The sequence below is a fragment of the Onychostruthus taczanowskii genome, unplaced genomic scaffold (genome assembly GCF_017590055.1).
Source record: "Onychostruthus taczanowskii isolate IOZ18803 unplaced genomic scaffold, ASM1759005v1 scaffold5, whole genome shotgun sequence".
Taxonomy (NCBI): domain Eukaryota; kingdom Metazoa; phylum Chordata; class Aves; order Passeriformes; family Passeridae; genus Onychostruthus; species Onychostruthus taczanowskii.
In genome coordinates, this window is record NW_024502568.1 from 6,792,527 (window position 1) to 6,807,247 (window position 14,721).

Below are 14,721 nucleotides of genomic sequence, written 5' to 3' on the forward strand. Positions count from 1 at the left end.
ACAGTGGCTCAGTGACAGAATCTAACAGATGTCAGAGATCCTGGCCTCTGCAATCCTCGTTACATGGAGCCCCAAGGGCCAGGGCCAGGCCCAGGCAGGACGGAAGCACCAAAAGTCTTTCAGCAGAAGTAATGTAACACTAGAAGGTCACAAACAGGTAACCACAAAGGTCTTTCAGTCTGCACATGGTTAAGCTTGTGTTCATTGTAGCATTTCACTTCTGCTTTTGTCTCCCACAAACTGGTAAGGTCATCACTGATAGCCCAGTGTGGTAGAAACACAGAAGAGGCCAGAACAGCTGTTTTTCCTCATGTCTCATTTAAGAGGTTTTTCAAGAATTCCAGAGGAGGAAAGAAGGAAGCTTCAAATTACAATTTACTGTTCTGTAAAGCTAACCCAGAAAGGAAAATTCCAAGGAAAGGGAACCAGTCTTGCCTATTTAGTAAGACAGCTCATTTTCATGCAAAGATCAGATAGTACCTTAAAACTGCTAAAAATAACAAGAAAATTGTACAAGTAAACACACCAAAGTGAAGAGCATATTCTTACTTCACAAGTAGATATTCTATACGATTTTGAGGGACCAAGTGAAAATTCCTCAAGTCAAGGTTATGTTGAGTGAAGATTTTCCCAGCAGCTGATAAATCAAATAAATCTTCTCCAGGGTGTTTGTCAGGTATAACATAAGTTGCTACTGAAAATCTCTTTATAAAGGCCCTGTAAAATTAAAAATTGCTTTTACAATTCAAACACTGAGAAGCTATTTGCTGCTTGAGAAGGTTATTTGCAGGTCATGAACACATCAGTCTTATGTGAAAGCTGAATTGTTAGAATGCAGTTGCACCCAAGGAAATCCACCCAACCTTAAAAGATTTTAATATGGTTCTCATTAAACATATTGACAATTGTTGGAAACAGAGAGAGGTTAGGGAAAAAAAATGGCTAGAAAAGCAGAAATCAAGATTTCATTGGTTTTGGAGTTGCAAGGACCTGTGTTCTTCCAAGAGATCATCTCCACTGGCATTGTCTTCTTTTTCTCCATCTGAAGCATTGTCCTCTCTTTCTATGTCTTCCTGTAACTGTCTCGCTATTTCCTCTAACCTGAAATAACAGCAGCAGCAGAGCATACCATCACCATTTCATATTTACAACACAATCAGCAAAACCCAAGCTCTGAGTGTGAACCCTGGAGTCAGGAGCCATTTATACACAGCAAAACCATGTGAGGCATTGCATCTGTGTAAAACCCAAGCATCTTAATATTCCAAGACACAAAGTGATTTTTTCCCAAAACCTAATGAATTTCCAACAGCACAATCAATCACTGGCTTGTCAGACACAAATACCCAACCAACCTCTGATAAAGTTTTGTAATTACACAAAACTTTCGATCTTGTGGCTGAGTGTTTGCTTTTTTCTAAGCACCAAACAAGTATTTTATTTGTTAAACACTATTAGTTACAGGAGTATCTGCTATTCCATGGGCAGTCAGCCCATGGTTACCAGGGTCAAATTCTTTAATCCAAACAGTTAATCACATAAGCAGTTAAACACATATACTCATCACCACCACTTGCCATTAACACATAAACCACATTTCACTTCCTACCCAAAAGATCTCTTGTAAGAATACTCATTAGTTCTGTTCATTGACCTGTGTAACTACTCAGACACCCATAGCCTGCAAAATTTGGCAACCAATACTGAGCTGCAAATGCCTTTGAAAAAAACTAGTACAGTCAGTCTACATAAATATTTCTATTTCATGCCTGACCAGCAGCTGCTAGCTGGCTCAGTGACCTAAAACGAAGGCATCAGTAAATTTAGCCTGGCTCTTCAGGGGTAAACAGATGGATCACAAATCATTCCTTGTTGCTATGAAGGAGCCTGTCATTCAGCTTTTACCATTTAAGCAACACTTGTAGGTCCTGTCAGTTCAGTTGTGTGTTGGTGGCATCAGCAGGCAAAGCTTAGCTTGCTGCTGATCAAACTCCATCAGTTCTGGGGAGACAAGGCAAATCCAAGCTGCTACAACACCATCCCGCATTATTCAAACCAGCTTTGAGAAACAAACCTTTTAGATTCTTCTTTCTCCTTCAAGAGATGATCTAAGCTGTTCACATAGGACACCTTGCTTATAATAGGAGTCTTCAAAAGCTGTAAATGAAATAGCAAGACATTTTAAAAAATACCATAAGCCATCAATTCATCATTAGACAATAATCAAAATAGAAATTTCTCCTAATTTTAATATTTTACACACAGATCTAAACCTAAAGGAGACCCTGTGAAACAGGATGATTATCAGTTTAGGTTTCTCAGTCCCTTGACAATTTTACATAATGGTCAAATCTTTCTCAATGACTAATTTAGAAATAATTGCTTCACAGTGGATCTGAACAGTGAAGCAAGTCTCTGCATGTCTGGGGCTCACCTTCAGCTATCCTTCACCAAGAACATTACCATCAGAAACCTTTTACCTCACAACACTACTATTATCATCCACTGAGACTCTGGGAATCCCCATTCTTGTGCATGAGACAGGAACATTCAAAAATTACTCAGTTCTTTTGCTTTCAGAGTCCCTAGAGGGCAAAACTCCAGTGTTTGCTAAATGACCTCTAAATTAATCAAACAAAACAAAACTTCCAATCAAAATCCCAATATAAAACCAAATTAAGGAGGTAATAAACATAACACACAAAACGTTTTAACAAATTTTGCTAGTGGCTTGGTTTTCAGTAGCCAGTCTTTTATTCAGCTTGTAGCAGATAACAGATCTGAAAACTTTTATGGCCATGATTCCATTCTTTGGACAAGCACAGCTCTTCTGACACCACCTTGATATTCAGTCATCTCTTAAATATAAGAGCAGCATGTCTGTGTGGGAAATCTGCAAGACTTCTTAGCTGATTTTATATTTGGTTAATATCTGTCAAGTAGCTGTTGAACAAACAGGGAATCAAAGCTTTATTCCAATGTACACATACATCCTTTCTTACAAGAGAAGAATGTGGATATACACAAAAATCACGGTCATGGAAATGTTGGGATTGTTCTTAACTGTTTTGCCTTACTTGGCCATTAATTATACCAGGAACAGGCCAGCCCAATGTTGTGGTCACACACATGTCCCACAAGCACTGGCTGCATGTGTTTATCAGGCTTAACCATTAATCAGGTAGTCATGTTGGCTGAGATTGTGAAATACATGTGAAACCACACAAGTCTGATCTATAGCACTCTTGATTACAGAATCATAAGAACACATAATAATTATGGCTGCTCAACATCTGCCCACGGAGATTGTAACTCAGCCAACAAATAAACCCTATCAGAGATTGAAAGGCATGAGGAGAGGGGAAGGCAGAAGAGAGAGAATTTATACAGGTATTCTGCTATTTGTTTTCCACTTTAGAAACTGGTGATGGGCTGACCCCAGCTAAGCACCACACAGCCTGGTCATTTCCCCAGCCAGTGGTGCAGGGCAGTGAAAAGAAAAGCAAGAAAAGCAAAGAGAGAATTCATGGGTTAAGATAAAAACAGTTTAGTAAGGGAAAAGGCACAAGCAAGAAAAGAAAAAGCTATACAAGCAGTCAGTCAGCACCTCTGACAAGCAGAGGGATGCCCAGCTACACTCTGAGCAATGGCTACACGCCAGACCAAATCCCCCCACTCGGATTTTGATTGCTGAGCATGACGTTATGTGCCATGGAATATATCCCTTTGGTCATTCAGGGTCTGTTTTCCAGGCTCTGTTCCCTCCCAGCTTTTTGTCTGCTCTATGGGGGCAGCACAGGAAGAAGACAAAGCCTTGATGCTGTGCAAGTAGTGCTCCACAATAGGTAGAAAACTGGTCTATTATCAACACTGGTTTTGCCTGAAACACACAGCACCATACAGCTGTTATAAAGAAAATTAATTCCAACCCAGCCAGGCTCAGTACGAAATCTCTTTGTTTAAATACAGCCATTTCCAACCTGTACCAACTGTCAGGACTGCCACACTAAGACCCACTGCAGGACCTTCCCTATTAAAACATCATTTTACAATAAAACTTCAAAACCACCACTATTTGACAAGCTCTTATTGAACAAATGAGCTAATTTTAAAAACACCAATTCATCACCATAAAATCCTGTATACAGGGATTCAAAGACATAGTCTATGCCTTGTGATCAGAATTCATTCAGCTTTTTGAAATCCTAAAATACTTCCAATTTCCATGAAACAGAACCTCAAAGAAAAGACCACACTTACTCAGATCTCTGCCAACCACAGACTGTGGCAAGGCTATATGACTGGAGTCTAGCACACAGACTTCTAAATGTCTACATCAGATTCCTCCAGTTAACTTCAGCTCATCAAAACCTTACTTGACTAGGAAAACAAAAACATTAGACTGCACACATTTTCTAAACGTAGCCTCCTATCTTTGGGAGGGTGAAACAGCAAAACCAGAACTCCTAAAAACAACCAGGAGGGATAGAGCTAAATCAATCTGGCTGCACAAACCATCTTTCAGCCATTCCCAGGACAAGCACAGTAACAAGCACATCCCTGCTCCAACTACACTGTAATTGTACAGCAGCACAGGATCCTTAAGCCAAGTAACCAGTTTTGCAGGCAAATAATTCTGAATTACCATGCATTATGAATAAGGGAGAAAATCATATAAAAGCAGATAATCAGCTTTATGTTGTGTTATCTCATTATACTCTGCAATAGCTTTAATGGCATAATAATGAGAATCAGCAAGAGGTGGCTGAGTGTTGGTACATTTTTGACTAAAATTAATGTAAAGTAACTATTACCAATCAGTCACACACATCCTGACTGAATAGGTACTAAAGACTACTGGACATCTCAGCTGCTGGAGCAGCTTGTCATTTGTTTATAAAACTGAGCTAAATAGCAGAAATGAGTTCTGTGGCACACCTGAACAAGCTGCTGTCTGTATGTGCCAGATGGAACAGGTGAGGTTGGAGGCAATTTTCTTTTTGAGTACGAGATGTCTCCATCAACTGGGCCTCCATCTGTGTTTTGGTGGTATATACCTACTGTATAAAATTTCATTCTCCTAAATTTTGAAATATGGGGTAATAACCTACGACCCACTGGGCCTTGCACTCTGCTAAAATCTCTTTTTTCTTGCAAATAACATCTCTAAAAGAATACTTGAAATAATGTCTTTTTCTGGCTTTTAGCCAACTTACATGAAGCTTCAGTAATGGAGTTACAGTGTCCTGAGAAGCATTGTCAAAGGAGTCTTCCAGGGTTTTTGCCTGTGGTTTGAGACTTTGCCTGTGGTTTGAACTAAGCATTCTTTGCAGTGGCATTAATGCTTGCTCTTCATCATCATCATCTAGAATGGATTCCAAAATGTCATCTTCACTCTCAGAGCTGCTTTGCCATTTTCTGCTCAGCTTGGACTTGTGTGTAGAGTTCCTTTTAACTTCCAGCTCTCCTGAGGGTTGCGAAGACTCGTGGCTGCTGTCCACAAAAGGCTCTTCCAAAGGCAATGAAGGGGGAACACCTTTGCCAGTCTCTGGGGACAGTCCAAGCCTGCCAGAGATTTCCATTCTACAGGAATCAGAAGTATTTTCAGAAATCTCAGGGACTGCATTTGAAAAACTGTTGCTGGGTTGAATACTGCATCCTTTATTCCGTTCATGTCTTTCTGGTCTTTTATCTTGCTCTTTCCTAACATCCAATACCTGAGATAAGCCAGCAACCTGGAGAGGGGATTTCATGCCTTTTGTTTGTGTTAAGTAATGGGGAGAAAGCAATACAGTACTTTTTTCCTGAGAAAAAGGAAGGGACTTTTCCAAGGAAAAGCATGAGTTAGCCAGCTGCAATTGATTCTCTTTGGTATCCACAACAGAAATGTGGTTATTTTTAGCAGGACTGTGTGCAGAATATGAAGGTGACAAAACTACAGTGGAGTAATTATTTTTCTCCTTTTCATTGCTTGAGTTGAGGAATTCCTCTGAAAGAGTCAAATCATGTCTAGACAGGGCAGCAGGCTCCTTGAGTTGCAGAACATCATCATGAGGAGACTTCAAAAAGATATTTTTTACAAAGCCACACCTCAAATTCTTGCATTTTGATGGTCTACTAAAATCAGGGTCGTTCACTTCAGATTGCTCTGGACTATCTGCATCCACACTCATGGCAGATGGTTTTCTTTTCCCAGGAGAGTCTCTCGGTTTGGATAGCCCAAAGGACACCTTAAGGAAGTGTGAAGGAGCAGTTGGGCTCTTTGGTGCACCAGAGGCCATCTCAGATGATGTTCTTAATGCATGTGGAGAAGATGCCTCATGTTCTAAAACCTGTGTTAGCCTTAGTTGAGTTGGGTCATCTGTAAAGTGTTGGAGAAAAAGATAAAACATCATTATCGGGTTAAAAAAATCAAAATAGTAACACTACTTGTCTTAAAAAACAAACATGTAACAGCTTTCCATTTTAAAAACTAACTTCTGTTTTTAAGTCAACTAGAACTAGAGCAGCAAACAGTCTGAGCTTCCACAGCCAAAGACCCCCTTTATTTTTATTTTTAAAGTTTATCTTCCTACTGACCTATCTCAAGCTTTTTAGATTCCATTCTACCACTCAGAGAACAAAACTATGTGGTTAAAAAAGGTCAAAAACAAAAAACCAGCTCGACTTTAGTGGTTGGTTCAACAAGATTATTCTTTCTGGATTAAACTAAAAGGCACAATTTATTAACCACCACAGAAAGTGTGGATTATCCAAAACACAAGAGAAACAATTAAAAAAAAAAAAAATCTGGGATCAAAGTTTTAAGACAAAGGAATATCACAAATTCTAATTAAGTTACAATCAACACATTTTACACTAAAATCCTAAACTACTTTTGAAACTATTAAAATTTGCCGTATATTAGAAATAATATTGACTATTCAGTAACAGTTATTGTTTTAGTAAAAGAACAATTTCAAGGAAAAAAAGCCATTAAAAATAGACATGAAGTGACGAATTTGATTAATTAATTCTATATTAACAGCAATGTTCATACCTGGGGCAATCTCCCTTGAGCCAAAAGGCATTATTTTTCTTACAGGACATCCATTTCCCTAAAAACAAAGACAGAGGGAAGAAAAAAAGTTAATTGTATACTTTTAAAAACCAGTGTTGAACCTAGCACAGACTTAGCTCCACACAACTCCAGAAACATGTTAATGGACCTTATTTCAAGACAAATTTTAAAAAACAGCTGCAAAGATCTCTCCAGAACGAAATTCTATATTTTTTCCTTCAGATTAAAAGTGACCTGTAATTAAATACTACATTTGCAATAGGACCACTCCCATCTCTATCTAAATACTCTGGCTTAAATGCATAAATCTGAACTGCTCTTAACTGCAACTTCTAAATAGAAGAAATTTGCCAGTCTGCCCCCAAAGCTACATTGTAAGAAAACACAAGATAAGGCATTTAAGATAAAGGCATCTTTTGCTACAAAATACAATTTCAAGTTACAATTTGTATCGCATTTTCATGCTTGCATCTAGCCCAAAATATCTCCCCTGCTTTTAAAACAGGATTTTTCACTGATTGCAAAATTATTAAGAACCGGTTACCCAAGCATGACCTAAAACTTACAAAGGAATAGCAAGAGAACATAAACTCGTGTTACATTCGAAAAAGGCAGCACCAAGAATCTGATCTTACTGTGTAAAATTTTAAAAATCTAAAAATTTAAAAATTCACATGCACAATTGGTCACTGATTTGCACCTTGAATAACTGATAGAAAACATTTGTTCCTTAGAATGGCTTTACAGGATGTGGATCAGATTGTTTCAATTTCTGCTTCTCCCATTGCCTTTCTCTGCAGAGAGCTTCCAGTGACAACCTAAATGCAGAATCAGTAGGAGAGCAGGCCACTGGGGAAATCTGGCTTGAGCACAGAGATGTGGTGTTCACAGTGCCATTTTTCCAGCCCAGGCTTTTCAAACATCAGCTTCTGCAGGTGAAACCCATTTGTCGGAGTCTGAGCTGGCGTCTGTGAGATCCATGCCGTCATTCTTCTCTGCCCAACTATTTCCACAGGACAATGGAGCTCTCCTTAAACCCAGACACTTTTCATTTCTTTCCTTGTTCTGGCTAGGCAGTCTTTTCCTTTTTGGTCAAGGAATGCACCTGAGACCCAGCAGCAATGAGGAGTTTCTGAATCACAGCTTTTGGCTGCAATGAACCCAGGGCCCTGCTCACTCTGCCATTCTCTGACATGTTTGCACTGTCCTTTTCCTCAATTCTTTTCCAAAAGACACCTACCACAGGACTCATTTGGTGTTTGGTCTGGCATCTTTTTCTTCTGACCTTCCTTGGAGAAGGTGAATTCCTTTCAAAACCTTCAGTGCATAAGACTGACAGTCCCATTCCTTCATCTTTTACATTTCCTTTGTCTGGTGAGGACAGCACAGTTCTGTCTTTATGGACATGGTGTAGGAGATAAAAGACCAATTATTCACAAAAACTATATTGGAAAAAAAACCCTAAAAACAAAACAACAAACCTTATTATAGTGTATTACTTTATATTTTCTCTCTCTCTCCCATGTAATCCAAAATTAATTCACTTAATCATCCAGTTTTGCTACTGCCATGCAAAGAATCACATGACCTAAGATGCAGCTTCAGTTGTTATAAACAACCTGGCTTAAGCATGAGACAGAACTTGAAATAGTAACTACATCACTATTTAAAGAAATTAGTTTAAACAGGAAATTGATATTTTCAGTTACATTATTAGAAAAAATTTTAATGTGCTCATTTTGACATATTTGGTAAGCTATACTCATTATGTTGCTGCTCCACTGTGGAATGAGATTGAATTATCATTCTGCATGCTTACATAATTAAAATTCCTATAAATGTCTTCCACTTAGAAAAAAAACATATTTACCTTGACTTAAAACTGGCTTGAAGAACTCCGTAATCAACTGGTTTCTGAAGAGAAAACACAACTTATCTTTATAAAGGAACAATAATTAAATGGACATTCATTGAATGTTATATAATTAAAATACTGTAAATTATTTCTACAGATTTTCTTTCATGCCAGCTCTTATTTCTGACAAATCAGAAAAAGCATCATCATCATCTTCACCTTTTAGCCTTCACCCTGCTGGGCTAATGAAGTTAAACCTGTCAGTTTCCTCACTCAAACTGTTTTCTTTATAATCCTGGCAAATCTCAGCCACCCTTCCACCTTAAACTAAACTGTCCTGAATGGGCCTGACCTCACCAGCACATTTGGTGATGACATTGTGCCATTTAACAACCTCCCCATGTCCACCAGCACTCCGAGCTGCTAACCCAAGTCAGCATCTCAGCCAGCTTCCAACACAGCCACCCACAAGGTAATCACTGGCTTTGCATCAGGGTTTTTTCTCTGGCAAGAACAAGTGGGGCATGAGAACACCAGGGTGTTCTCCACTGAAGAATATCACTTCTAAAAATGGGCAGATTGGCTGAACAAGGTGCACTTTGAACAACAAAATACATCAGAATCTGCGAACTTGGTGTCTTCATTTCCTGCACACAGCCTGCTAATGACTTTAAGGCTATACTGAGTGCCTGCCTTGGAAGGGTCAGAAATTCAAACAAAGAATTGATGTCAGAACACTTGGTCACGTTGTTGCAAGAACAGCAGAGGTTGGTTCCAAGTTTTGTCTTTCTGTACCTTCCAAGGCAAAGTTACATTGTTATTGCCTGAGTAACAGTGATAACCAAGGCAAAACCTACTTACTCCAGAAACTAACATATTCAAGTATCCATACATGACTGTGTCCCCAAAGAGTCAGTAACCATTTCTGAAGTTTAGGCCAGAAGAACCCCCTGCTCACTTGTACAAAATGAAATTAATTTGGATCTAATTTTGAATCTTTAAGCTTGTAATCATCACTTTTTCATTTTCTGACACAGCTTTTGCATTGTTAGCACCTACAGAAATACAAAAAGCTGTTTAAAATGCACTGATACTTCTGAAATCAGGATACTGGCAAGCAGTGATATTTGAAGATCCTGTAACTCAGTGAAAAAGTAACCTGTAATAAGAATCTGTGAGTGCACAAAACTGGGTTTGGCTTACCAAAGAAAGCAGAGAAACTACTTGTCAGAGACTGGCTGCCTCCAGCTTGTCCCAGCTCAGTTTGACATAGGACAAAATGTGTGTGTTCCTCCCACATGCTACAGCAGGTGTTACATTTTGGACACCAGGCTCCCAACTCCATCAGACAGGTCTACTGGCACAGATCAGTTACCTGGTGGTAGCTTAAGCTGGTGCCTCAAAAAAGGGACCACAAACAGAAATCCCTGGGCAATCTAAACTACCCACCGGTCCAGTCCAATAGTGATTTTAGGGCCTGGGGTCTTGTCAGTCTTCCTTGGTTCAGTTTGCTACCCAAAGGTGCTCTGTGGTCATATTCACACCCTCTTCAGCTGTTTCAGGGGGAATTTCAGTTGGTTCTGTGCTCCATGTTGTAAATATGGCTGTTACTGTTCATGTACCACTATTTATGGGCTGTCCACTCCAGCTATTAATTTTAAAGAAATATTTAAGCCATTAACATTGCCTAGTCTAACAACTGTTAATGCTCAGGTTGTTAGCCCCAGGTTTTGCTATAATCCATCTCTGACTTACTCAACAGAGCCTTGCAGTTCAAGTGAAGCTCAACTTGCGGCCTAACAACTCTTGCTGCTTCTATCACTCGGCTACTTTCAAATAAGAGAAAAATTTCAGCACACAGGATCCCCTGCACTTCAGTTCAGCAGAAGAACCAAAGACTAAATGCAGGTTTATTCACTGTTATTGCTGCTGACCGATTTGTTTGTCTGCCCCAGACCTCCCTGCACTCCACACTGGCCTCACCTGCTCTCTGCAAAGCCCTCTCCACCTCGCATTCCTCAGGACACACCCGGCGCTTGCTTGGACTGCTCTCAGGCTGCGAAATCATCCGGTGCCCAGAGCTTTCCACACCGCCTACCCTTCCAAACCCTTCCTATTTTCCTAGCTAAGTGACTGTACTTCTTCCCCTCTAAAGCCCCATGTGCACATGAAGCACGGCTGGCAGGCCACGTCTCCTCTTCAGTTACCACCCAGATTCCTCTGTGCACCCAAATCTTGAAGACAAACTGTGAGGGACAGAAATGTTAAAGGTCATTTTACTCAAGCAATATTGCCGAGGCCCAGGTTTGCACCCCACAGTGGAAGGGGAGAAGGAGAGGGTTTTTGTGTGGTGTTGAAACCTCTGATGGGGTGCCTAAGACGGGAGGGGGTGTACACCCACCACCAGAGGATGACCACGACAAAACCAGCTGGGGCTTGAGCCAGGTAAGGGACAAGGATGATAAGGCACAGATGCTGCAGAGGTGGGAAAATGCTTTTTATCACACCAATGTCCTCCCTTACACAACTGGCTCAGGTGTAAAACAACACCCCCTCATCCAGGGGGAGGTATTGGCATATTCACACTTGGGCTGAAGGCATTTACCCCTTCTGATAAAGCATAATGTGAGCAAACATGGTGTGAGAAGCACCAGTCTAGGATGGGGTCATAAACCACCAAAGACCCCCGAAGTGCCCCCAGACTCATTCCCAGGGCCTTGCAACAGACAGTGTTAAACTCACCCTTTCTGAGGGAGGTATCTGGGCATTCCCACCTGAACACCCACTAAACCACTGAGCGCCACATTTTGGGGGCTTCCCACATCCCTGGCCAAGACTGCAAGTACCACTTTGACCAGCAGACATTGGAATTGCAACAATCAAGTCTCATCACTGGATCCATGATGCTGATCTCTGCAATCTACTCCTATCCTTGCTTTTTCTTTCTTTTCCTTATATATTTCCTTAAGTGGTATTTTTGTACTTTTATACTGTCATATTACCAGGGATAATAACCAAAATGCCTGCATACCTCATTTCAATTGCAATCAAATGATCCTAAAATAAACCCTATGTGTGCATATATATAAACACCAGGTATTCAGTGTTCTTTCTCTCTAATCTACCCCAAGGGAGCGATTAACCTCAGTTACTCTGGCCTTCAGGGGCAGCTTGTAACAAAACCCAAACCCAAGGCCTTCTGCCATCTCTGTCCTTGTTTCCACAGCCACTGATTCCAAATGACTGCTTACATCCTTCCCATATTGTTCTTTTTGCTGTCTTTTATTAAAAATCCAAGAGCTTTGCAACAAAATTTTAGGTTATTCCATAATTAGACAAAACAACAGGGAATGAAGGCACTTCCCTTCTTCAAGTTTAATGTGAATGAAGAAATGGTGAGTAATTTATCTTAGGTGGCTCTTTTGGAAGTGCTAATCCAGCAATATTTTCTGTTTTGTGTTTGTAACTCTGCTTTTTGGAGTGCAAGGGCTAGGAACTGTCCAGCCAAAGTTCTGTATCGTTCTCAGACAAGGAAGTGTACTAGAAACTTCAGACAAAAGCAAAGGGTAGGGAAAAGAAAAACAGAAAGAATTCAATACAGTACAAGGAAGAACGTGAAAAAGAACTGGGCTGTCCAACTTGCCTTTCACATACATGTGAAAGTACAGAGAGAAATATGATTTTCTATGTGAAAAACTGTTCACAAACAGTTCTCAGGAGAATCTCTGCCCTTCAGTAGAAGGTTACTGTGTTCCACTCTTTTGTTAACACGAAAATCACAGTTGTTTAATGTATCTTTCTGAACCACTATACAGCTCTGGTCAACACTTTCCAGTAGTATATATAAATTCTGCAAGACCTTTTACCCCAAATAAAAATTATCACACCATATTTTGTGAAATCTCAGCTCCACTGAGACACTAAAAATCCAAAAGAAAATGCAAAACCCATAAATACATTAGCTGACCCGACAAAAGAAAAAAGCTGCACAGCCAGGAGGTGAACCTAACAGGCCTTTCAAAACTAAGGACACAGCCGGCATGGAAGAGGGAAGGAGGAAATACTTTCACTTGTCTTAAAAAACAATCCCCTAAGCATTTGGTAAAAGCTGTTACTGTTTACAATGACGTTCGTGGTTATCTCTGGCTGGATAAAAACTATCCTTTAAAAAAGCTGTATTGGAAACACTAGCAATAGCTCCGAGATAGCAAATTCCCATAACATAGGAATATGCTACAAAAAGCTACATCTTTGATAACATAGAGTATCTTGAAAAGCTCTGTAAAAAGAACAAAAAAAAATCACGACAAAAACAGTCAAAACAGAAACTTACATAATAAAACTCAGTCGTTCAGACAACTGCAACAAAACCGAAATTGCAGTTTCGTTTCACTTTCTCTGGCAAAAAAGTAAGATTGCAAAAGTGATTTTTACCCTGTCCCCTTCATTTAAACGACAGTGCCACCAAAACAGAGGATCTGAACAAAGTAAGGTGCTACAAACAGCATAAGAAAACTATGACTTGTCTCATTCTGCAAGAAACAACACAGCAGCATCTGAAAAGCCTCAAATCTTCGGCAGAATTTGAATCTCTAGTTAGCAGGCAAGCTTGCCCGGTGCATAAACACTGTCGCTGGCAGCCCGGGCTCTCCCTGGCAGCGTCCCCGGCACCGTTAGGCGCAGCTCGGGCCGGAGCAGGCTGGGAAGCGGCACCGACCCCCGAGGCTCTCGGTTAGAGCCGAACCGCCGAAGCCGCCCAGCCCGGCAGGTGGGCCGGGTAACGCCAGGGCAGCGCCCGGCCGCGGGGCTCTGAGGGATGAGCTGGAAATGCCAGCCAGAACTTAGCCGGACACTCCTGGCCAGACCCCTTGGCCAAAGGGCAGCGGCACCACGTGCCGGCTCCGCCGGGGAGGCCCCGGCCGGGCCCCTCGGCGCTGGAACACCGGGGCGGGCTCCCGGGGATGCTCCGGGGGGTCCCGGTAACCCCCGCCGAGCCCTGCCACCCGCCCTGGGCAGCGCGGAGCACGCCGGCAGCCGGGGCCGTCCCGCTGGGCGGGCTCGGTGCCCGGCGACGACCGCGACCGCTCCTCTGCCGCGCCCCGCCCGTACCTGCAGTCCTGGGCCGCCTCTCTGCCCGCGGCCGCCGGCGTAACATGGCGGCGGGACATGGCGAAGGGAGGGCCCGGAGACGGCAGCCCCTCGCCGAGCGGTCGGGTCATGGCACGGGCGGCGCAGCGGGGCCCGAGCGGCGCAGGGCAGCGGCCGCCGCCGGCGGCATCGCCAGGACGCGGCTCGAACGCCCCACACGGCCGGAACGCCCAGCGCGGCCGCAGGTCACGGGTGGGAGCTAACGGGCTCGCTCTTCCTTTTTCAATGGGCTCGGGCAGTGATTGGCTGAGCGGCCGCAGCAGCTGCGTCTCCCATTGGGTTCTTTCTGCCGTGAGCAGCCGATCGCGGCTGTGATTGGCTGCTGGGGAGCGCAAGGCGGGAGCGCCGTTCCGCGTCCGAGGGAGGAAGGGTTGTTTGGCGCCTTGGTCTCGTGCCGGTCCCCCGCCCGCGCTGCCGCTCTCTGATTGGTGCGCCCGGGGCAAGCCCCGCCCCCGCGCGAGGCCCCGCCCCCGCCGCTCCCGGGGCGCTCCCGGTGTCCGTACCGTGTTCTCCCGGTGTTCCCCCGGTGTCCTCCCGGTGTCCTGGGCGGGGACAGTCCGCGGGTTTCGTGCACGACCAGAAGCGTCCGGCGAGGAGAGCGCCACGGACCGCCACCGAGCGGCAGGCGTGCGGCTTGCAGTGTGTCTGGAAGGAGATC

General features: G+C 42.7%; 1 protein-coding gene across 3 annotated transcripts in view; it reads right to left on the minus strand.

Annotated features, from left to right (window-relative positions):
- The window catches only part of SLF2 (SMC5-SMC6 complex localization factor 2), a 28,445-nt gene extending 14,184 nt beyond the window's left edge, over positions 1–14,261 (minus strand). The window contains exons 1-8 of one of the 3 annotated variants that reach the window (XM_041415863.1): positions 14,025–14,261; positions 8,931–8,974; positions 8,301–8,455; positions 7,040–7,097; positions 5,217–6,361; positions 2,075–2,157; positions 991–1,101; positions 550–717 (exon numbers count right to left, since the gene is read on the minus strand). In XM_041415863.1, coding sequence (XP_041271797.1) covers positions 550–717; positions 991–1,101; positions 2,075–2,157; positions 5,217–6,361; positions 7,040–7,097; positions 8,301–8,455; positions 8,931–8,974; positions 14,025–14,134 — 1,874 coding nt within the window. In that variant the 5' untranslated portion in view covers positions 14,135–14,261. Of the gene's footprint in view, positions 1–549; positions 718–990; positions 1,102–2,074; positions 2,158–5,216; positions 6,362–7,039; positions 7,098–8,300; positions 8,522–8,930; positions 8,975–14,024 lie in introns of those variants that run through there. The other 2 variants (XM_041415865.1, XM_041415864.1) reach the window with 2 other exon arrangements.
- Between the last annotated feature and the right edge of the window lie 460 nt (positions 14,262–14,721).